Source organism: Amia ocellicauda, chromosome 18, assembly GCF_036373705.1.
Source record: "Amia ocellicauda isolate fAmiCal2 chromosome 18, fAmiCal2.hap1, whole genome shotgun sequence".
Classification (NCBI taxonomy): Eukaryota; Metazoa; Chordata; class Actinopteri; order Amiiformes; family Amiidae; genus Amia; species Amia ocellicauda.
The window spans coordinates 22,196,378-22,221,065 of NC_089867.1; the positions used below are offsets into that span (position 1 = coordinate 22,196,378).

Below are 24,688 nucleotides of genomic sequence, written 5' to 3' on the forward strand. Positions count from 1 at the left end.
GACCGCTCTCTGGCTGTGCCGCGCGGGGAGCTCAGAGCTGTGCCCAAGAGATGGTGGCTTGAATCCGACCGCACACAACACACCTGCCCTGCAGCCCAGTCAGAGTCAAGTCCAGATTATTCTGCATACAGGATTCACCTCCAGCAACAACAACCACTCAGCTCTACAGCAACGCCCAACACTGAGGCTCCTGGCAAATAAAACTAATAAGCCCTAGGCCTCAGCCAAAAGCAGGATTTGATGCTGCTTTGCTGTGGCTTGAACCAAGCACTCTTTAGCACTCTGCTTTGATGTGTCCTGGGCCTTACTCTGCAGACCACGGCTACAGGGTCTTATATTATGAAAGAAAAATGAAAAAATTTAGTATATGGGTGTAAAAACAAAAATAGTTTCCCCTCATAATCCTGGGAACAGAGTTACACAGAGAAGGACCAAAGTGACAGAAGATTGGGCCTTCAGTGAGACACACCTAGATCTGGAACATCTGTTTTTACATCGAGCCAGTCATCCAAAAATCTCACCAAGGCCAAGATTATGTACATTAGGATTGAAAAGAAGAAGTAAAAGCGTACTCCTGGTCTGTCCCTACTGAAGAACTGTATCTGAACGCAAGCTTCACGTCACTCACTTGTCAGCATCTCTAAAAGCAACACCACATTCCTGCCGCCGTGTAATAAGACAGCAGAGTTTTGGCGAACTCTTTCACAAGTGGTGCGTCTCACTTTCTAACACCGGAGCGCCACGACAGAGAAGCCAACCAGCCCCAGTCTTATACTTTCCAGGCTTAATAAGATGCTGGGTCTTATACAATCTACCAGGAGCAATGCTATATTATTAATATGCTCTGGCTCTTCAGAGGAACACGAGATAAGCTAGCAAGCTTGAAATAACCAGGTCGTAGTGTGGGTTTTCAATACTATTAGCTCTCAATATTTCGTCCTGCTATCCCTGCAAACATTTAAAGCTGTAAATACCATGCTTATCACATGGCGAACACAGAGATCTGATTAGGAATCTGGCCTCCATTCATTCATTCACATTAAAAGGCCACTTTTTAAACTGCAATCAGGTCAGCCAGAGCAATATATCTGTCAGAGTAATTAACCAGTCAGTCAGAACGTGCCGTCATGTGATGCTTTGACTGAATTGACAAATTGACGTTGAAGAGGCCCAAGATCTTCAACTGCTGAGGATAAACTAATATCCTCCATTCTCTCCACTCAGACCCGTTATATTTTCTGTCCATTGGTGTCGGGCGCACCTCCGCAGCGAGCTACTCCGATGAGGCCATCCTCCAGGGAAGCTGATCTGCACTTCTTGTACGAGTCCCCTCCTTAAGTAGCCCAATCGATACGCTGCCTGGCTGAATTGGTGGGGCCGTAAATTCATCGCCCCCTCTCGAGACTGCTTTATGGGGTCCCAAGGTCAATCAGCACTGTCTGGAGCTGTAGTACTATCAGGACCTGAGGGCCGCTGCTGATTAATGGATCCTCGAGTGAACGCCCCATTAATCAATACTTCTCCTTGCTTCTACTTTCATTCTGAGAGCTCATACAATCTAACAGAAGACATGTTATTCTTACTTTGATGTCTGGCATTGACACCATGTTTTGCTCTGAAATCACCAACGCCAGTACTTCACTTCATAGCTGTATGCATCTCAGCTGAGCTATGGAAACAGATCCTCTGCCTCCCAGACAGCAGTCCAGCCCTGCACACTGAGACACACAGTAACTACTCCTTTTTCATTCCTCTTACTGGCTACTCCTACTTAAAGGGCGATACATACAGTGTGTCCGACCAAACGCGTCAAAGTAGCAGGCATGAATTATAAATGTATCCTTGTAACCTTGGCATTTCTGGATCGGTTTTTTTCCCCTGTTTGTTTGCTTTGGTAGGTGTATTTTGTCTTATTGTTGATATGCACATAATTCTTCATGTGAATGTGCACTGTGCAAAACGAGCCCCACAATGGAGCCCGCGGCGCAGTCAGCACAGGCTTACACAGCACAACCCGCACACAAGGGGTCTGACAGAGGCGTGTGTTCACGCATGTCCACACAATGGATCACATGCAAGGCAGGTGTGTTCATGTCGCGCTGTCCTGGGTACACAGTGTGTCGTGAGGACTGTGCGTCCGACACACCGCACGCAGGCCGCCAGTCCCGGCGCTCGCCTCTTGGCAGGGCCCCTGTCTCCCGGGCAGCCATGTTTGCAGCCGGGCTCCTCCAGCTGATCCGAGGCCTAGCGAGCCCGGCGGTGCCGGACCCTGTGCAGCAGCTCCAGCCGGAGTCAACGCCGCAGACATGGGCTGAGATGTGCAAGAGGCGACCGATTAAACCCGTAGCCGTGCGGATTGTGACATGACAACGTGTCGTTTCGTTATATTAACACAATCATTGATCTGAAGCCAGTCGTTTCAATTATCCTGTATGCATGTCAACATAGACACGTTTATACACACACATGTATATATAAAAACACATACACACTTGTATGTGACTGCGTGTGTGTCTAGAAACGTCCATGTCGTCCACCACTCCCACAGATGTCAATACAACAGGGAGTTGTCTGCCTCAAACACACACGACAAAGGCACATTACATGAGTTTGCCATAATAACACTCCCGACGACACACATTTGACAATTACACGTGTGCATCCAGGGTTGAGCACACTATTGTCACGTTATTAATACATGCGTGTTGTGAAGTGTGTGTGAACGTGAAACGGGCCATTGTGGTGCGGATCGATGGCATTACCTGATGCTAATGGAAATAGGCGCAGTGATCAAGAAATAGACATAAAAAACCAGGTTTCCTCGTTTTAAAATGTCTCTATGTCATTTAAACTAAAATACAGTTAAACATCACGTCTTTAAAATGACTAAACATGGCTAAGACTGCTACCAGGAATATACAATATTTCTTGATCTAAGCACATATGTAATAATTTAGATTTGTGTGTATATTTTATAGATTTATTCTCTGTAAAATGAGTCAGCGTTTTTAATATACCTGTTTATTTCGTTCTTTAGACATGACTAACTTCGGTAATAATATTAAAGCAAACAAGTGGCCGGCTGGCTGTCATGGCAGTTCAGATATAAACAGGATTGAATGGGAACGAATTGGGAATCATTTATAAAAGCACCCAATTTCTCCACCCCTACCAGGACTACATTATTACATCTCCATCGACCACTTATTCAATGCGCATTGGTGACTGGTCATGCTAGTGTCGGTTCTCATCATTCGTGCACCCCCCGAAAAATAATGTGAAAAAGAATAATTAGATTACACTCAGCATATTCACGGAAATACATCGAATACCGATCTGCACAACAAGTGACATCTTATTGGCAGCGTTCATTTGACAAGTCTCCGGGAAATGCAAACCGCACAAACACAAAACAGGTGCCAATCAAGGCATGTAACAATTAACTCCAATTATTCAGTTCGGACGCTGGTTCTGTCGAACGCCACGCGATCGTCAATTAACTAATTAATACGAACATTCGAATCGAACGTGGGATTCTGTGCAATTATGTGTCGCGGTAGAGACGGACGTGCTGGCAGAACAGCAGCAGAAACACACTGGATCGAGACCCCAAAAAGATCAGAGAACAGACAGAGGGAGAACAAACGACTTACCCAAAGTCTTGGTCCATGGATTTGAAGAAGAATTTGTAGCTGTTGACCGGGCGATTATTGAGGACATTTTTGAAATCTGCCAAAGTGACTTTCTCGGGAGGAACTGTCAGTTTCACCAAGTAAGGAGTCTCCTCTTCGTCTATGTGATAGATTATTTTAGTCTCCGCCATGAGAATGTGAACAGGACAATCATTGAAATGGAGAAAAAAATGAAAAATGGCTGTGGCGGTGCAATATCCAATATCACAAATAAAACGGCGATATGAAAGGTTGCAATAAATAGACGCGGCTGCTGTTGTTGTCGTGCACGCTACAGCATAAACGAGCACGCCTTTGACAGCAGGATCACAGACATGGTCGAGCCCGGGGTGTCTCTCCAGCGCAGCTCCTGTGTCTCCCAGGCTGGAGTCAAACAGGAAGGGACGGTTCACATCCTTGAGAGACGGAGCTGGGATACGGGTTTCCAGCCTTTTCCCTCGCCGGTGCTGCCACCGTGCGGCCGGTCTGGCGCACTGCGGCTGTAGGGGTGCAGCCCTGTATTGCAAGTGTGCTGCACAGTCGCACAAACGGGGGGGTCGGCAGATACACTTGTTCCTATTTGCAATTTACAAAGTGTCTGTGCGCCTTCAAGGCAACCTGCCTATCTAGAACGATTTCCATAGAAAAGATAAATACAGTATTAAACATGTAATGGATGCTTCTTGAAATACATTATATAATCTCCCGCATTGGACAATATATGTATTAATGCATTTACTGCAACCCCAATGCATGATACGCGATTGTGCATTTGCAAGTATGTATGTTTGCATGTCTATTATACAACATTTCATATTGTATGGGAACACCCTCCTGTGACCAAGCCCTTACAGAAGACAATGCGCTGCTTTGCTCCGATATACGGAGGTGTTGTGGTGTGTTGCCTGGGACCTGTGCGAGTTTGCTGGGCTGACAAATTTCCTTTAACAGGCGCCCACCCGGGCTCAAGGAAACAGAAGAAAAAACAGCCAGTAAAAACGTGACACTAATTATTGAATTATGTAAGAATTGCGAGATTTGTATTCATATCACGGATACATTTTTATGTAATCATCCCCATTATTATATAAATAACTAAAGTACTTATTTTGCAATTTCGACTGCCATAAATAAGTATTCCTAATAATTATAATCTTATAATATTTATTCCATATATAATTCCATAAATGACTGTTTAAAGGGTAAAGTTTATCGCATTTACTGTAGTTTCCCCTTATAAACAGCAGAGGGCGGTGTTTCAGTACAAATAACCTGGAGAAGCTGAACAGACTCATCCTGCTGAAAAACATGTTCTGTAATCATTTTCATATATTTGCTTCTCGTCACACCTGCAGACAGCATAGCAGGCGTTTTCTTGATTTCTCTATTTCTTCATGGATTCCTTCATTCATTCCCGAAGTTGAAACCTGGATCAATGACGAAATGTCCATTACTTAAATTGTGTACCACATCAATACCAATATCAATAAAGGTCATGTTTCGCAGTGATTTTACACATGATTTAATATATGCAAGTATAAATAAACACTCCAATTTTTTTATAATAATATAATAACATATTATTGTCCATTCAATAGAACACACAATGGAAAGGGAAGTTCTACATTGTCTGATATGTTTATTTATATTACAAAATAGCGAATGTGATGCATAAGTATATGACCGATTAGAAGGCCTGCTCTCTCTGCGTCCTCTCACTCCCCTGTTATTAACATCCTGTCCCATCGGAGTCGCATCCCCCGCAAACAGGTCGCGCTGGTGTAGCGCAGATTTCCGCAGTTCTGCACGGGTCTGCGCTGCTCCACCAATGGGATTGGAGGGATTCCGCAGCTCTGCGCAGACCTGTGGAAATCTGCGCAACAGTTCTTTGCCGCCTCCCAGTGGCGATCTGCGGTACCGCGGCGGGGTGGCGGCCTGGCTGGGTGATGACGTCATGCCAAACTCATTTTCGCAATGTGTCCCGTTTGTTTCCCATTCTTCATTATTGACGCACAGTGCCAAGCAATACACCCAGACTTGGCATTGACGACCAGTGACGTATTTAGCCATTTTTTATGATTTGGAAAATACACGTCTATAGTTCATAACTGTGATTAAAGGAAGAAAAACAGTCTAGAGTGAGAGAGGGGGATTGCTTTCTGAATTGGTGTGCGTCGTGTGCAAGAAAACTAACATTTGCTCCTGCACAAACCCCAAACTCTAGAGACAAAGACAATGATTTCATTATAGTACCAGTCAGGGTATGTCCATATTGCATGCCTGACCTGCTGCACAGACATGTTTACTTCATATGACCCTCGTCAACACAGACAGTACAGGTATTTTATAGCCGACTTTTATTTTTATTACCAGCACAATCCACAGAGCAGTGAAGTTGGGTTGAGGGAGTTATTAGGGACTGTGATGGGCTGTGCTTCTGTTACTGACTTTGTGGCCTTGGCCGAAAAGCTTCAGTGAAACAAACAATTAAATTATACCAATGCATTTATTATATAGGATGGTGTTAATTCTCAAGTGGTTGGTCAAGACATTTACAACATTGTACTATTTAGATATATGGCACTTTATAAAAAGTTAAAATATAGTATTTTTGGAATAAAATTGAATAATATCAATCCCTGCACATAATTAGCTGCAACAATCAAGATGGGACCCCAGGGGTTGTGCCTCAGTCCTCTTTGTGGTCTCCAGTAACACCGGCACACGCACACGAACAGACAGGCCGGCAAAGGCTAGCGGGTGCCTGGACTCCACCCACAGCCGCCACGTCCCACGGATTGAGATAGACACACTCTCTCTCAATACCTCTGCCATTAATGAACATTCACACAGGCGGGGCAGAGAGAGGACCTGTTACAGCAAGAGGCACAGGCAGCCTTTGCATTTCCCCAGGTTAGAAACGGAGACGGACAGAAAGACGGATGATTGACTTGACAGATACAGACACCAAGAGTCCAGAATCCAGCTGTTTTTTATTGTACTCCTTTAAACACAAACGGTTTTGTTGCATTCTGCCCATTTAAAACATCCCCACACCCTCGAAAGACACCTTCTGCTCCTCCCCTTCCTTTGCACAGAACCAATCAGAAAGCTGCAGAATTTCCACGCACAAGAAGTGATGCCATTTTGTTCATCTAAGGGTGCCAGTGACAGAGGTTAAGTTTTCTCATAGCAAAGTCATAGGAGGCAGGTTAAAAAGGCCCAGAGTCCCTCGATCAGAGAGACGGCTGAGTCGGATAAAGGCAGTCCTATTTTGTAAAATGAGCAAATCTCGGTCATACAGAATTATATCAATCAAAAACAAAACAAGAATTAGTCCGGGGCTGGCCTGATCTGTGCACCCTTTTAATGGAAACCCAAGAGAAACCAGTCACCTTCTTTTTTTGGTTTTTGCTCTTCCAGTATCGCAGACCAAAGGCTGTGTTCACCCTGATGAAGGGTCTTTTTCAAACCAAATGCATTGTGGGAAATGTTTGAAATCAATACCAAATGGAGATACATGCTTTAGTATAGATGTAGAACAGCCCTCATGGTAAACATGCCTCCCGCGTTCATCTTCGCACCACCTCTCCCCCCTGACAAGTAACAACATTCCTTGACTTTAAAACTCACGATCCTCACAGACATCTCGTAGACGTCGGTTGGATCAAACGCAGGTTCGATCCGTACGCACGCCTGAGAGCAGCGGTCAAGCCTGCGTTTGGTAATTGTCTCTCGCTGTGTGTGTACGTCCGTGTCATCCGCAGTTTGTGTGGAGAATGTTCTGGTTTGGCAGGCAGAGCAGGGGGGAAATGCACAGCACCAGAAGATGTGCTTGGAGATAAAGCTTAGATTAAACACAATAAAATCATCCTTTCTTTTTTTTTCTTTCTTTACAAAACAAACCAAAAAAGCTTTAAATCGATAAACACTCCATAAAAAAGAAACATACATCAGCAGGGGGATAAACAAGAGCTATAAACAAATTAAAATGCAAAAAGAAAGCTGGGATGATAGGGATGAGACGGAGAGGGGATAAGAGGAGCCCGACTCTGTGTGTTAGTGACCGCAGACTGCTTCAAAACGAGCACAAAGGACTACACCGTGCGTGCGCTACTGAACAAATCAGTGAAGAAGGGATGGACACAAAGTTGACAGTGAATGAGATATAAAGAGTAGAAGAGAATCTTAAAGGATCTTAATTTAGCCACCCAGTTCAGTTAGATCTCCTGTAATATCTTCCCTGGCTGTCTAGGGCCCACGTACTAAACCTTATCTTTGATCTCAATGAGAATCGAAACTAGAAAACCGATCACGGTGTTTAACACCTCACAGAATCAATGGCTTTCACACAGGACCGCCACCTCTAGCAGGTGGAAAAAGAGGCACCCAGAAATACAAACCACACAAAATATGTGTTGGTCAAGTAACGAATAAAAAAAGGTGGCAGGGGTTCTACAGCAGCTTCCTGGGACGAAGTGTGTTCGTTTTAATCTGAAAATCAGTTCTGGAGCATCATCAATAATGAACTCTGATCCGCTCCAGATATGCCATGAGGAAAGTTATATGGACACCTCATCTCATCTCTACAAAAACAATACAGTTGAAAACAATGGCAAAAGAATCACCCTTAGTTCAGAGAACAGATGGCCACAGAATAAAACTATGCAATATGGGATATTGTGTTTTTTGTTCTGTTTTTTTTAAATACAGTATTTGTTACATGTCTACAGCATAGCAGTTGTGAATTTTCTACTGCTACATAAAATATATATATATATATATATATATATATATATATATATATATATGCGTATGAGTATTTTGGTGCGATCGTCTATAAAATACTAAGCAATCTAGATGGCTCCTATACAGTTAGTCCAATGCCGATAATTCAGGAATAATAGATCTACTGCCCAGAAGTGTCACTGAAAACCAAGCTCATACCTGGAGCAAAAATAGAAAAAACAGTATCCCACAGTGGAAGATTTCTGAAACAGCATACGGCCTACACACTGATGTTAGAGTCCCCTTCCCCTCTCCCTCTCTATCCCCCCCTCACACCTATCTCTCTCTCTCTCTCTCTCTCTCTCAAAATATCTCTTCTCTTTGGTGTCTGCCCTGGGCCAGCCAGCGGCTTTCCATCACTCACTTCCAGGCAGTTCTCTCCATCTCTGTAAAGACGAGAGAAAGTGAGAGAGTTAGTGTCAGTGGAATTAAATCAGTGGGTCAGGTCTCAAAAGACTAACATTTATTAAAATGATTTTGAAATGAAATGATAATAGGGCTTCTCCATATGATTAAGACTGATGCCTATAGCTGTCACACCCCGGGTTTCCCTTTAAACTAGAAATGTCCGCCCATCTCCATCTATTCAATCCTATTCAATTCAGCAGCCGCCCATCTCCCGCCCCGCCCCGCTAGACCCCGCCTCCATTCGAGACTCTGCGGCCGCAGTTACCTTTGTCCAAGTCAATCACTTTGGGGGGCGGGAGCTTGGCCAGTTCGGCCTTTTCCTTCATGATGTTATTCTTGTAGTCTAGAGCAGCGAGAGAAAGAGATAATTTACAAACACACACAGGACAATAGTCACTAACAACATGTCTGTGATGTCTGGCTGCATGAAGCCTAGAAAATGAAGAGCAAAGCATCAATCCACTCCTTACACTGCCACCTCATTGGCCCGGCCGCAGCAGTGCCCCAGCCCACAGCTAGCGATGGCACAGGCGAGATAGTAGACAGTCCAGCCTATAGGATATATGTCTTACCCAGCCGGATCTCCTCATGATTGCAGATCTTCATCTCTGTAGCGTCCACCTCAAACTCACTGGCCATCGCTTGGCGCCTGCAGGTATATTACGGTTATTATCATTATCATTGTCATATTTCTTTTTAAAAGCACATATTTGTGAGCGTGGTGGCACCTTTTGTGTCATTTCTACTCCTTTCTCTGTACACTGCCCTCTATTACCAGGACGTTTTAAGGTTCTTGATATGGGGCCTACTGTGAGAGGGATTCAACAAACAGCCTGCGCATGCCTGAACAAAAGTGGAAATGGGAAACGCCAGCCCTTAATAAAATCCAGTTTGAGCTGGCCTTGTAAAAGGGTGAAATACAGAAAGGTCTCACTGTGCTAAAACAGAGAACCCTTAAATTCCATGATTTCTTGGACGCCGGTGTCCATGCACTTAGGTTAGAATATTCTGGAGAAGGCACTTGTCTTGTTTGAGCGAAGAGGCTATATGAAATATATTGATCCCAGCTGTGCTGCAGTAGTTCCAGAGGAGAATCTGGAGATTCCATAACATGGATTGTTTTGGAATGATAATATTCTCTCATAAAAAGACACAACAGAAGCCTGGAGCAGATCCATCAGCGACATTTTCAGCTAAACAAGTAGAAGAGATGTTATTTCTGGAATCTGACAGAGGATATTGTCATCAGACGAGAAGTCTTTGGTGATGATCCCCACAGGATTCTTAAGACATTATTTCTTTCATTATAATATTTGCACATCGTGGTAGATTGCCAGGATTTATATTTTTGCATAAATGAGGCGTTGCATTCGGAGCTGAAACGGTCAAAGTGAAACTAGAATACAGGAAATCAGAGAAACTGTATCATGGTTAATACTGTGGTCGCTAAATCCATGCAGCAGTTACACCGGCCCGGGAGTGGCTCAGTGACGGAGAAGTAAGGAGAGACCCTCACCTCTCTGACTGGCGCAGGTCATATTCCAGTCCTGAAAAGGGACACGGAGAGGCACATATGTAAGAATGATTCAAACACAGATACACAGACAGATACAAAGACAGAGATCTACAAAATCACACACGCCCTCAGTAACAATTAATTTCACACACGCTCTATATTTGTTTGCCGGACACGGAGATACACAGACGCACCTCTCTTTCTGCGTCGTCGGGTCAGCAGGATGATCGCGGTGGCAATAAGGGCTAGGAGGAGCAACGTTGCCAGGATGTAGCCCAGCTGCTGCAGAAAGTGACTTCGACGCTCCGGCAGAATGACATTGATGACAGGCGGCAATTCCACAACATTGGACCCTGGGAAAGGTAAAGTATTTACAGGTCACACACCTGAACAGGGCAAGTTTATCTTCCATGACCCACAACATGGGACACACCAGTGGCAACTCTTGAGAGAACAAGTCTTAAGAGCCATTCACGCTTCTGTCTTCCTTTTGAAGAAGGAAAAATGTAATTGCAATTTGATCCTATTAGATTACTGTGTTGCTCTTACTCAATATGGTACAAAAAGTATATTATACGTGGTGTAAGAAGTGAAGAGTGGGGTTAATAGTTGAAGAATATCAGGAAACCAAGGGATGTTGACCTTCACAGATGTCTGAAATGAGATCGACTTGGGAATTAAGCAAGAAATGGCCTTTCCAATCAAACTGGGTTTTTTAGACCGTATTATAGGAAGCACATCCCACAAGTGTCAACGAAATTACATGTCTGAGGTCGGTCTGCCGGTCTCTGTGATTGGAGCCCGCCGTGTGCATCATGAATAAAGAATCGCTCGTATCTGCATCTCCTGAGCAACAGTTTTCCTTTCTGTCAGTGATGTATTGGGGTTGTGTGGAGTTGAAAACCAGATCAGCTGGTTCTTTTCCCTTGTTTCCTACTCGTTATATCAGCGACTCTTATTGTGGGGGGGCTAGCTGCAGAAGCGTGTCCAAAAGTTTTGCAGCTCCGAGATGAAATGAGTTCCAGACCTCAAGTCATGCAGTGATTTTTTCCTGGCACGAAAAAACAGCAGAGAGGCAGAGAAAGTGAGAGGGAGGGTGGGAGGCAGGATTGTTTTCAGCTTAGTCGAAAAAGACTGCATTTGCTATTTCTGTCCGCCTCCTCCTTCCCTTCCAAAAGGTTAAAAAAAAAAACAGCACAAAATATATCCACAAACCCCCCCCCGCTCCCTCTAACCTACTCTTCTCCCCTCTCTTTCTCCAAGTCCAAATCCAATACAAGCGAAACAACAGCTGTCAGGAAGTGATGCAATGGGCTTGGCTTGTGATGGCCGCACACATCAAACGTCGGCGATGGGCTCCTAACGAGATGCAATGCCTATGGATTGAACACGCCGGAAAAACAAGCATATCAAGCGAAGAGGGAGAGGGAGAGACAGAGAGAGACAAAAGTGTGAAGGGATGAGTGAGGATTTTTCAACCATTTGCATTCAATGATCTAATTATGTGGAGACGCAGAGAGCAGGTACCAGAATTGTACCAAATCAATCCATTTAACAGCCTGTGGTAAGTGCCAGGGCTCTGACACTGCTCACAATGGCTATACAGACAGAGAGGCAGTGGGTGTAAAATAACAGACAGAAAGACAGACAATCCTCTCCAAAAGCCCTCTGCTCTGACCTCCGCTTAAAGAGACAATCGGCTAACAGCACTGTTGTGAAGTGGATCTCAGTCACTGCCCCCTGCATTACTCAACAAAAACATGCCTGTTGCGTAACCTTGTGTTTTGCAGACGGATGCTGCTGTAGGCGTGTTACAAATCTCAACACACATCCCCCCCGTCTCTCAAACACCCACCCGCCGTGAAACTGCGGTTTGGAGTAGACTGTAATAAAAGTATAGGGGACGAGTGGGATTACGCTGCTTTGAAGAGCACTCTCCCAGGAGTGTAATCAGCCCCCAGAGGCTGTCCAGACCACTGTCATTATGCTGTACCTGATATGTCAGCGCTTGTTCTCCCCCAGGCACAAAGAGCAGAAAAAACACACACACACACACACACACACAAAACACAAACTCCACACAAATCACAGAGTGGTCAGTAAGTCTTTGACACTGGCCAGTTCAGACACGCTCACACGCTCTGCTCTCTCCTGTTCTTTGCCAACTCATTCCCAGCACAGAGCAGAATAAAGGAGAGTGGGGGCCGGGGGCCATGCGAATGGTACTGGCCCAACTCATGTTTCCGCAGTATCCTGTGAACAGCAGTTTAATCTCCAATTACTCCTAAAATCCCTAGCACAGGCCACCAGTGGCTATTGACGGGTGTGGGGTTTTCACTACTTTCTCCACAAAATTAAATCAAGTTGAGGGTGTCAGGTGCCAGCTATGACAACAGTCTTACACAACTATGAAGGAGTCATCAAGGCCTACTCATCCCCAGATCACCAAAATAGAAGCAGGTGTGGAATCTGAGCTCTGACCTTGGTCTCATAGCACCACCGCAGGCCAACCACCGAAGGGCCTGACTCATGCGGCTGAAACACGCGACAAAACCCCACAGGACAAACCCACGAGCCAAGAGACTCCGAGCCCAGAGGATCTGCTCATTCTCGGGAGCCCAAGGGAGGGTTTACACATGATGACGGTTACACGGCCGCTGTCACTCTACTCACTTGTGCACTGGCCAGAGTGAGTCAGTGAGGAAGCAAGGAAGAGTGGAAAACTTAACTGGCCTATCTAGGTATCTAAAATATAGATATCTAAAAACAGAAAAAACGAATGTGTACGAGAACAGGCCATTCCTTCCACCAAAGCTCCCCTCTCCGCTAGACGTCTCATTGACCGGGCACGTCCTGTTTGACTAGCAGGTGAGACGGACAACAAGGGCAGGCAGGTAGGCAGCAGAACAAGCAAACACAGTTGCCAGTATTGACCTCGCACCCCTGCTAGCCACCCTGCTGTGCCCTTTCATGTCTCACAGCTTGCCAGATGTTATCCAGATGCTGTTCAGTTCTACTTCCTGCTGATAACACACTAATGAGTGTGGGGGGGGGGGATACAAAGACACACAGAAAAGGAGAGAGAGAGAGAGAGGGGGAATAGATCCAGACAGACCCAGAGAAGGAGATGGAGAGAAACAAGATGGAAAGGAACAGAAGGAATGGGTGTCTGTTCATTTTTATCTTTTGTTTTACAGTCTCTCATGCAACCTCCCTTTGCATCAATACAAATCCAGCTGTTTTCCCAGACTGTAAACATACTTTACATTGACCTTTTGTTGAGTCACTCATACTCTCCAAAAGCCACAACACAAATATTACTGTGATTAAAAATAACAATGCCTCTCACTCCGCCGGCTTTATACGCAATCAAACTGCTGGCTCTCTCTATCCTGTTCTGATGTTATGAGCTATTATATTATTTATGGAATTCACTACCTCTGGCTGTTAGAGATAGGAATCCATATAATTTTTTTTTTTTAGCAAATGTGGAGAATCCTGATTCACTAACCACTAGGATAGTTTTCTCTGCTCCCCTTTCGTTTTCCATCAGGAATACTATTCCTCAGCCACAAAGCAGAGGAAGGAAAATGACCTGAAAATGACCTTCCCACACCTTTGAAGCATCTTTGCCTTTGCATAGAGACGTTAGGATTCATAAAAAGTGAAGTGAATCCCCCCCCCGAGGGCGTGCTTGTTAGGAGAAGGCTTTTAGCAGCACAGCGGTAAGACAACAGGGCGTGCTGCCAAAATAACGGCTCCCTTTGGAGATACGTTTGCACAAAATGTCATTTGCGGAAGACACCGAAAAAGAACCTAAGCCTCCAACAAACCCAGAGAATCGCGTCATTTAAAGCCCTGCTGTAATCGGATGCCACCTCTCCTCCATCCCTCTCTCACACCCAGCAACAACCTGAGCGCCAAGCCTTGGCTACACGTTATATCACAGGTAGCAAATCTCAAAACAAAGCAAACAATTAAGGCTATCACCTGTATAAAACCCTGAAACAAACATGATATATATCCATTTGATAAAACAACTGGATTAACTGGATAAAATATAAAATAAGATAAAATATTGAGACTGTTCTCTCAGACTCCTTCTCCCTCCCTTTCTCGGGCTGGACACGATAAAGTTTGTTTTCATTTCTTTCTGCCCCCCCAACCCTCCCGTCTCTCTCTCTGTTAATCTCACTATTCCCCTCTCTCTCTCTCCGATTCCTCAGAGCAAGGCTTGTGAACTTGCATAAACCGAGTTGTTGCCTAACTGTAGAAAAATGATAAACTCTTCCTGTGAAATAAGAACACTTCCCCAGAGAGCACTTGTGGTTTTTCAGCAGCAGGAACATTGTCTCTTCCCTCCCTCTCTCTTTTCTCTCTCTCCCTCCCTCTTTCTCTCTCTATCTCTCTCCCTCTAAGAGTTAGAATCAGAGGAAAGAGGAGGGAAAGAGGGACAGGAATACATGGAAGGCTGGCATCAACATTACAGGTAGACTACTTCGAGATGTTTAAATAAGATTTAAAAAGAAAAAAGTTTAAAATGAATGTTCGCCTAAGGCAACACACTCCCCCTCCCTCCCTCTCTCTCTCTCTCTCTCTCTCTCTGGGACGTTGAACGGGGGGGTCTGTGTCTGGCTGCAGAAAAGCGCTGACTTTGCGGGAAGACATAAATAACAAAATACATAACTATAATCCTTTAATAACAACACAGGAACCCCAGACTCCCCCCCTCCTCTCCTCCTGCAATTGGATGAGTAACGAAAACACTTGGCATCTGGGACTAACAGAGAAAAGGAGAGAAGACCCGAATAGCTGCCAGAAAAAGATGGAGAGAGAGAGACCAACAAAGTGAGCGGAAACAAAAGAAATGCAAGGGAAAGAGAGAAGGAGAGAGAGAGAGAGAGAGAGAGAGAGAGAGAGAGAGAGAGAGAGAGAGAAGGGTGTGTTTTGTTTGAAAGGAGACTTATGTGGAAAGTTTGCAAGATATTGTATATATTTGTTTTTAACAAGAACTAAGATTCCCTTGAACTTGAGGTGGTTTCCCTGCAGATGAAAGCCTGTTTGTTTCTTCTCTTATTGTCTGTTTCTTTCCCCCGCTTCTCCTCACCTCAGCCCACTTCTTACATCTTTTCTCTGTGACAGTGGGTTTTTCTTCGATTGCTGTGGCTTGACTCTACGATCTAAGCCGATCATTATCCTACACAAACACACACAAACATTCGCAGTCTCTTAGATACAATGAAACTCTGGTATAATCAGATTGCTGTTGTGGTATTCCCCTGGTTTCAGTTGGTTAAAAATACACCAACTTGCAAATGTCTGAATGGCAGACTCTGCACAGCCTCCGTCTCCCTCTCCCTCTGTGGAAACATAAATATTTGTCCCTGTCAACCAAAAAAACCTCAGAGACTCACCAAAGCCAGTGCCAACCTGCATAAAACAAATATTCGGTCTTAGTTTTTCCCTTTCCTCTTAGCTTTCCACACACCTGGCTTATAAAGAACCGTCATGCTCTCAGTTTCCACCTCCACCGCTTTCTCTGTCACTTTAGGAGTTGTGCTCTTCAACACACCGAAGGGAAAAGCTGCTGTATTTCATTTAGAAGGTGTTCTAGTCAAGTCTCTCTTTTGCGGTGCTGGGACTCACCTGCTTCCTCACTGGGGAGGCTCCGGGGGGCCGCAGTAAGTTCAGGGGCGAGTGGGGGCTCCACGGTGAGCTGGTAGACCCTCCTCTCGTGGAGACCGCAGTAGTGGTGGTGGAGGTGGCAGGAGTAAATGCCATGGTCGGGGGGCTGCAGGTTGTAGATGCTGAGGGAGAAGTCGCCCAGGATGAAGGCATCCTCCGAGATGTTCATCTTGCGGCGTAGGAAGAGGGGCCCATAGTGCCGGCGCTCCCCGGACGCGTACATGTCCACCAGGCGGTCTGCGCGGTCGTGCCTGATCCCCGGGAGCTGCCGGTCCCAATGCACCACCTGCTGCTCCTCCTCACTGTGCCCCTCTGTCCACACCGGCCTCCTGTTCACGCAGGGCAGGGCCACCGTGCTGCCCACCAGCACCACGAACACAGCCTTCTCCCCGTCCCAGAACTTCTTCTCTCTGCGGGCTGTGGGGAAAGGGGTGAGCGGAGAGAGATCAGAATTGACATATCATTATTTTCAAAATTCCCTGTAACTGACACAGTGGTGGTCCTGTTTTTTGATCCAAATATATGTATTTATATATTTTTTCTTCTTCACTGATTTTCATTGTACCCTGATTTAACACGGTCCTCTGGAGCCAAAAAATCTCACCGCGTTACAGCTGAAACCGCGTTAAATCAAACTTGCTTTGGCCTCAAGCATTTCCAGTATTAGCAGTCAGCAAATCATTTCTGTTAGAGCTGACACGGTGTATGCAGTAAGTATCTGTGTTCTATAATGGTTTAAACTGTATTCCTTTTATTTAATTACAACACTTATTTCATAAGCTTACGTAATAGATACAGTGTTTTAACAACACCAGTACTAAACACGGCTAAATGCAACCATGTGGGCTCGGTTCCATCACACATCAATCGCTTGGCTTGCGTGTAATGCTTAGGGAATTGCAGAATTCACATAAAATATCAGAAAACACTTTTAATTACACATCCTTACAAAATGTTGTAAAAAAGTATTTTCGTATTTTAGGAAATAGGAGCATGAAACACTTTGTCACTTAGTTAACTATGTTGTAGATTGTTAAGTAATATGGACTGTTAACTTTTAACTTAAAACAAAAAAATAAATATAATGTTTTTATAATAAATTTTAAATGGCAAAAACTGAGATATTAGTGAATCCCAAAGTAGTGACTCCAACCTGCTCACTCCACAGTGACGCTATGACGAGGATCATGGACAGACACATGGACAGAGAGAGGCGCAGAGAGGAGAGTGAGAGTGGCGGTCAATACTGGGAGCAGCCAGAGAGAGACGGGAACTGAACGACAGGACTCTGAGACACAGAACAGGGGGACTGGGTGCAGTCAGACAGGGAGACACTTTCACCGGCACACAGGCGGGACAGTTGGCTCTTACCTGACTTGGTGACGTTCAGCTGCACTTTGATGGACTCGTACAGGTGGCAGTAGTGGTGGTGCAGATTACAAGAGTATATACCCTTGTCGCTCATGCCCACATCTGTCCAGACAGGAGAGAAAAGCACAGTGTGATGTGTGAGACTGGTCAGCATGTCCGTCAGTCAGTCGGTCGGTTTGCGAGTCAGTCAGCTCACCCTTGATGACGAGGGAGAAGTTGCCGTCACTGAAGGCGGTGTTGTTGATGCTCACGCGGCCCTGGTTGTAGGCATTGTAGATGCGCTGGTCTCCGGTGGAGAACATGTCCAGGATACGCTCCACGTTGTACTCAGGCCCGTGGCGGTACAGGTCCCAGTGCACCACACGCTGCCGGTCCTTCAGCCGGTCCTGGATCCACACCATGCGCTGGCTCTGGCAATGGAGGACCGCCGTGGAGCCCGCGGGGGCGCTCATGTTGTGCACGGCCACCACCACACTCTCACCGTTGCTCTGCCCTGCCACTGAGAGACACACACACACCTCCTGGGACAGAACTTCAACAGGGGGAGCCCCACATGTGTGATAGATTACTTGAATTCATACTGATACTCATTGCCTCCTTTCAGGCTCTTTTCCCAACATTTTGTTCTGATATTTTAGAGGCACTTCAATCAAAATGAATGGTCAATTATTATTTTTTACATCAGTGTTTGACTACACTGCATTTCTTGTTGAATTCATTAGTGTGTCTGTAAGGGGGTGTCCAGAGATGTAAACCTCAATGTGTGTGCAGGTATGTGAGGTATAGCTCGGGGTGCTGATAGCTGAGTACTTACCGTTTGTGAAGAAGAAGGTGGCTGGCACTAAAACACAAGCAGACATAGAGACACTGTGTCACTGCAACGCACTCTTTAAGAGATACACATGCTGGGGGGTGTAGTGTCACAAACAGTACTACACGGACGGCAAGGGCACTGTCACAATGCACTGTACAACACGCCTGCATCCATGCCAACATCTCCGCTGTCTGTAGCACATGACACCAGATTAAACTGTAGAATTTAAACAGGTCAAAGTATAATCAATCAATGTCTGTCTGAAGAAAAACTAAAGCCATCCTTCGTTGATGTGACATAATGTGTCTTTCAATGCTCTCAAACAGAACTCATGACTGAACATCAGTCAGCCCTAACAAAGGAGTGAAGGTTTGAGGGCCTTACACACACAACAAGTCCCAGCATGCACTGTTGTTCCTCGTTAGTGTATGGTTACAACCAATCTGCCTGTCACTTCACACAATGTGGCATTTTGATCAGAGAGAGGAAGAGAAATGAGGACAAAGAAAACAGAAGGTAAGAAGAGCAGAGGGTGAGTGAGGCAGAGAAGTGAGAGAAGGAGAGAAGCGAGTGATAGGGAGAGAAGTGAGTGAGCATCTGTTTAAATGCCTTATTATTCTCCTGTAAAAAGGATTTTGTCTTTTGTCCATATTGTTCTACATTTTCAGTATTTTTCACTTGATTCATCAGAGTCATTTAACATCCACCAACAAGTCTTCAAAAGCACTGTCAGTTGGGTGTGACAGCATCATGTCTAAGGGACACTTCTGTGCAGGCTGACATTCACACACACACACACTACTTTCATCTGTAATTTGGTTTAGTCAAGTTAACAGTCTCTGGCAGTAAACACACACACTGGGCTCCATTCACTCATGTACTGTTATTGTTAACCTCGATTCATTCAAATTCAATCAATCGATATGTCTCTCTTAATTTAATGTCCAGACAGCTGGAGAGAGAAATCAAAGATCAATTCCAGAGACTGATATGGTCTGGAATCCCTTTGTTAACCACAGCAAAACTAGTACAGACAATTGGTGGTTGTCCTGTGACTATACTTCACTTTTAAGTGGTTTGTATCATGGTTTACTGTACCTCTCAATGTTTTCACTTCTCTTTCACACATTTCCCTGTGTTGTTGCAATGGTAAACTACTTACACCAGGGGCTTCACTTCTGTAGCCGTTCATTGCACATTTTGTAGACCCACAGTTCTTCATATCCTATACTTATACCTCTAATCCCTCGACTTCTCATAACCGTGTGTTTGTGTGTGTCTGTGCATATATTTGCCCACAAGGAAACTGAACAGAAATTATTATAATTGCATCTGTCCGGGGTCCTTGGTCACTTGATAGTAGTTCTGCAGCTGCTCGATCTTTAAATTATGGGGAAATTCTAGGCGTGGAACAAGAGGCCTTGTTTTTCTTGTTTTGTTACAAAAAAGAAATTCCTGTAATTTTCTCTTGAGTGATCCACGCGGACATACAATAGCTGACTCAGGAATTCTGGGCTGACTTCAAGCCACAACAAATAGCATTGGAGTTGCTCAGGCGAATCACTGGTGCCGATCCGTTGTGTCAGATGACTCCAACTCTGAGCTGTAAAACATTGTGGCCACGAGCTGGCACAGTTCTGGCCAGTGCTGGGTCCAAAAGTTCCCACGGTCGGAAGATAAAGGTGAAATTACATGGCCATGGCCTGGTTAGATTGTAGTTACAGCCAGGCGGAGCACTGTGGAAACCTGAACAGGTTGATAATGTGGAAAAATCCCTGAAAGAGCAAACAAACTGCAATGGACAGAAAAGGCATGGTAGTGTGAGAGTGACATAGACAGAGAAAGTGGGATGGAAGAGTCTCCTACTGACACCGGAGTGTGAGTGTGGTGGGTGGGGGTGAGACAGCGGACAGAAATGTGCAGGGAGCGATCGCATAGGTGTGTGTGGCCAGTCACACATGTCTGCTGTGTGTGTAGAAGCAAACATACACGAGCAACACTCATCCCGAGTTGTTTTGGAAGTCCTTGGGTTTTTAACCTTGGATGTCTGATGATTGAATGTGTGCTAACACCCCAGTGATGCATAGGTCAGTGTGCTGGGGCCCCTACACTATAAATTCTTACATGAGTCGAGCCAGCTCATGCAAGAATTTACAGTGTAGGGGCCCCAGCTGTAAATCTGCATTCAAGAACATCACGGCTTCCTCTTTCCCCAAAAAAACACAATTAACAAAAATATATCCCTGCCTCACTTTCATCCTCACTCTTCTCTATCCCTTCCCTCTCTCCAAATCCCCTTTTCCATCTCACCACCATTCCCCCAACACACTTCGGTCTCTGCTATCTACCTGTCTGCACCCCCTGCCTTCCCCCATTCCTTTCCATAGCCCTCCCCTCCTCCTTCCTGCCTTCCTCTGCTCCCTCCATCGTAGTAATGAGGATTCTGACGGCGGTAATAACAGGAATGGCCCGAATTGCCAACCGCATCCTAACAGCGCCCCGCCACATAATGACTCATTCTGAATCAGTGCGCGCCACACGGAGAGGACCCCAAAAGTACAGCTAATCTGGACCCCGACCGGGATAAACAGGAGACTCATTCTTCTGGCACCCTTAACCAGTTCCTGTCTGATCCCCCCCTCCACTGCCTCACCACCACCCCCACTTCTAACTTCAAACATACGCTCGTAAAAAAAAAAAGTCTTAAACGTCAATATAAGAATACTAGCTGGTAATTAACATCTGGACACCATTCGGTTCCAGTATGGCTGAGGTCTGCTCTCGATAAAAGCCTGACTTTCTGAAAACATGTGAAGCATCAGCAAGCTGTCACTCTTGACACAAGCCAGTTTAAACAGGTTGGTAAACTTTCTGACACGTATTGCATTTGACCGCACTTTCTGTCCAACTTGTAACCCGTAGACTGGTTTTGTTTGTTTGTTTTTTGTTGTTGTTTTATTTACTGTGACATATATCACTGTCAAATGTTTTTAATGGTCCTGTCTCTAAGTAAATACAATTTACTGATACATCCCAGAAACTGATAAAAGCCGAAAGTAGAACAGCTAGTTCTCTCTTTCACCTATACATTGCATCAAGGTTTGAGGTCGTTCAAATTAGTTTGGTTCCCTTTATCGTATTAAGCCTCTCTCCCAGTGATATTTGCTATAGGGTGTCATAGATAAACAATCCTCCTCTTAAAAATAACTGGCTCTTCGTAGATCCAATCTAGAGCAGAGGGAGGATGCCCGAGCTTCTGCAAAAGTAATTTGTCTGGACCGAGTCATCTGGGGATTTCTGTCATCAGCCAGTAAAGAATCCAAATCATTCTGCCAAAAGCCACAAGCCGAGAGACCACAGTGGAGTGGACAGGTGCCAATATGCCAGCCAGTGTTCAGCACTGCAGTGGCACTATTAGGGTTATCAGAGCAGTGATGTGCTGTAATGGCCCTGGGGCAGAACATCTCCATACCTATCTGCCGGTACTGAGCAGCATTGTGGGACTGGGCTCTGACTGGACAACTTCCTATTGATGACTCACCTATTTAACAAATTGTGTCCACAGATGAAACAGGGGTGAATCAGGGGGTGTACTCATCTTTTTATTTATTTTTGCCAAATGAAGCATTATCATAGCCTTCCCTTCTCTTGACTCGCATCGACTAGAGAGCGCAAAATAATTAATCTTTTGCAGGCCCTACCCTTGAGTCCAAACTCACTTCATGGGCTTCTGAGCACCAGGAACTACAAGCATAGCAGTTTGTATCAGCGGGGCACCGCCACATGAATAGTTTCTGAATATGCCATCGGCTCATAATGCTCTTACTGGCATTGTGATGCACTTCGCTGTGGTTCTCCAAGCCTCCTTGCCCAACTTTACTGTTTCCATTACTTTTTTCCTCCTGCAACTTTCACTGGGCCTTGTCCTTTTTTCTTTATTCTAACCAAATGAATTCTCTATAAAATGAGCTATTGTTAAGCCTTACAATACAACCCCCCCCACCCAGTCCGCATGCCTGGTAGGTCCTACCACATACTGCTCTACACAACACTCCCTATTGATCCGCTTGCCAAGTGATGTCAGACTGTGATCGGCCATGCCACGGCCAGTCCTGCTGTAATTGGCACTGCAGCTACATCCAGAACAAAACACTGATGAGATGAAAAGGGGATCAGGTCTCTGTCTCTCTCTCTCTCTCTCTCTCTCTCTCTCTCTCACACACACACACACACACACACACACACATACTTACACACTTAACTCTCCCGCACTGACAAGAGAGTTTTGAAGAAGTGGTAGTGTTATTAAAAAATGGTAGAATTCAAACTTCTATTAAGATCCTCATCATCATCATTATTGTACAGTCGACCCAGTTTCTTATACAAGATAAAATATGACAAAATACAACATAATTGGATTTAACAAGGCATATCATTATACTCCGTAGTCCCCACTCTTTTCTTTTCCTGCTTCAGATCGTCTTCTAATTGGAGATAAATTAATTGCCAGTTATTGCCAATTTAGGCGCACCGCGCTGGCGAGTCTTCTAAACAAACGAGGTCTGCAGCAGGAACAGGATGCCCTTAGTTACTCTAATTAAGGGGGCGATTATTTTCAGTGCCCTCGGGCTCACGATTAAATATAGAGTTGCTGTTTGCTTTAAAATAAATCTAATCCAAATGCAACGTTGTTATAAATAAAACAACACCAGACTGATATTTTCTATATTATAATATCGTAGCTACACACATAAAAACACATGTTTTACGTAATCTCCTGTAAAAAGAAAAGGGGGAAAAAAGTATCTTGAGGAATGTTAAACTGTTTTCTTAAGTGTAACCGTATGAGTACCAACACAGATTACGAATAAATATGGAAAATACATTAAAACCATTTATCCATGTTAAAGTTAGTTAAAGTTAAGTTAGCAATAACAATAATACAAGCCAATCACAACATCAGATGCTTTTATTACCATGGTACTATATTAATTATAATGGTTTTATTACTACTACTACTACTACTACTACAACTACAATATTACTAATACTGGTAGTGAAATTACACCAGTAAAACTAACACACTTGTAGTGGGTCTGTCTAACCAGTATAAATAATGAGTAAATCTCATCTCCCCTCAACGAAGTAACATCTAGCATAAGGATAATATTTATAATTTGCATGCAATACTTGCCCTCTGTGGTTAGTTCTAAGAAATGCATTACCATACCCCAATAATAAAAAAAACAATAACAATAGCAATACTACTACTACTACTATTAATAATAATAATAATAATAATAATAATAATAATAATAATAATAATAATAATGTATACTATTTTAAGAATTCTTACCATAGAATAACAGAAGTAGGTGGACGAGAATGCATCCTCTTGTAGTCTCCATATCCAAGTCCTTAAGTTGGACTTTAAAGCGTAACAAAATTAACAAAAAAAATAAAAGATATAATCAAATATCAATAGAAATTGATAGGCAACGAGCAGTGGTGCCCCTGCAGCGAGTATTTCGCACACTGTGGAGCTGGGCTGAACCCCCTGAGGACCGGCTGTCTGTCGTCCCGCAACAGCAGCAGTAATGCGGCTCCGTGCGCCCGTCCCGCTGCGGACCTGCGACTCCGCCCGCTGCGCTGATACTCAGCTGTGCGCCTCTCCTCCTGGACCCGACTTCAGCTGCCCCAACTTGTGTCTTACACGTTGTCTCTTTCCTTGACTACTTTTTTTTTGTTCACTCTTGCTCCCGTTCTTCGACCAAGATTTTGTTTTTCTTTTCAGTGTAAGACTGAATTGCACTTCAAAACTATAATGGTTGTTTTTATCACTTCATTCTGACACACTGTATAATTAAAACGAAACAAACAAATAACATTGCAAGATCAATCCTTCCTGCAAAATCGTGTTTAGTCACTTTTTTCTGCAGCCAAAAAAAAAGTTCATTTGTAAAACAGATGTTTCTTCTCCAGCAACAGCATCGCCTGCGCGTTTGTTTATGCTCTGCACTCTTTCTCTGTTTCTCTTGAAAAACAGATTAGGCAAAATACACTTTTTTGGTTTTGGTTTGTTTCCTTTCAGCTATTCTTTATATACTGCTTTAACAAAACGCATTTGTTCGGGTCCCTGACTCACTGCCGGCTTCAGGTACAGTCTAGTCTGTTTGTCCTTCTTCCCCTGTTTGTGTGGTTTTAATTTTCACGAAAAAAGCACTGCATTTAAGTTGCTTTGCCCAGTTTGAACCCAGTCCAGACTCCCTCCTCCTCCAACAAGCCTGCTCTGCATATTTTCGCTGCTCAAGTTTTTTTTATCTTTCCATACCCCACCTCCCTCCCCCACCTCCAAGTTCTCACTAAACCCCGCTTCCTAACTTTTAAAGCAATGCTTTTTAATTTTCTTTTCTTTTTTGTTACTAACAATGTCGA

The 24,688-nt window shown here is 44.4% G+C and overlaps 2 protein-coding genes across 4 annotated transcripts in view; both read right to left on the minus strand.

The window, feature by feature from the left end:
• Positions 1-5,142, minus strand: part of LOC136713424 (segment polarity protein dishevelled homolog DVL-1) — a 33,871-nt gene extending 28,729 nt beyond the window's left edge. Inside the window, exon 1 of one of the 2 annotated variants that reach the window (XM_066690493.1) lies at positions 3,654-5,142. In XM_066690493.1, coding sequence (XP_066546590.1) covers positions 3,654-3,823 — 170 coding nt within the window. In that variant the 5' untranslated portion in view covers positions 3,824-5,142. The remainder of the gene's footprint in view (positions 1-3,653) is intronic. The other variant, XM_066690494.1, reaches the window with a different exon arrangement.
• A 1,503-nt stretch (positions 5,143-6,645) lies between these two features.
• LOC136713425 (matrix remodeling-associated protein 8) lies at positions 6,646-24,534 on the minus strand. 2 transcript variants are annotated; one of them, XM_066690497.1, is made up of 10 exons: positions 23,610-24,534; positions 18,254-18,280; positions 17,636-17,971; positions 17,440-17,541; positions 16,030-16,485; positions 10,578-10,736; positions 10,384-10,414; positions 9,440-9,516; positions 9,133-9,210; positions 6,646-8,845 (listed from the first exon to the last, which is right to left on the minus strand). In XM_066690497.1, exons 1-10 carry the CDS (start codon positions 23,659-23,661, stop codon positions 8,820-8,822), a joined length of 1,344 nt encoding a protein of 447 aa, XP_066546594.1. In that variant the 5' UTR covers positions 23,662-24,534; the 3' UTR covers positions 6,646-8,819. The 2 variants fall into 2 exon arrangements, with proteins under 2 accessions (XP_066546594.1, XP_066546595.1); XM_066690498.1 differs by having other exon boundaries at positions 17,636-17,938; positions 23,610-24,533.
• Positions 24,535-24,688: the final 154 nt, after the last annotated feature.

Bases quoted from the DNA above. Each gene is read 5' to 3' on its own strand.
- LOC136713425 (XM_066690497.1), bottom strand. From the start codon at position 23,661: ATGGAGACTACAAGAGGATGCATTCTCGTCCACCTACTTCTGTTATTC. The intron at 17,972-18,253 runs GTAAGTACTCAG...CCCCTGTTGAAG, and splicing joins CACCTTCTTCTTCACAAACG to TTCTGTCCCAGGAGGTGTGT. The intron at 17,542-17,635 runs GTGAGCTGACTG...CTGTCTGGACAG, and splicing joins CTTCTCCCTCGTCATCAAGG to ATGTGGGCATGAGCGACAAG.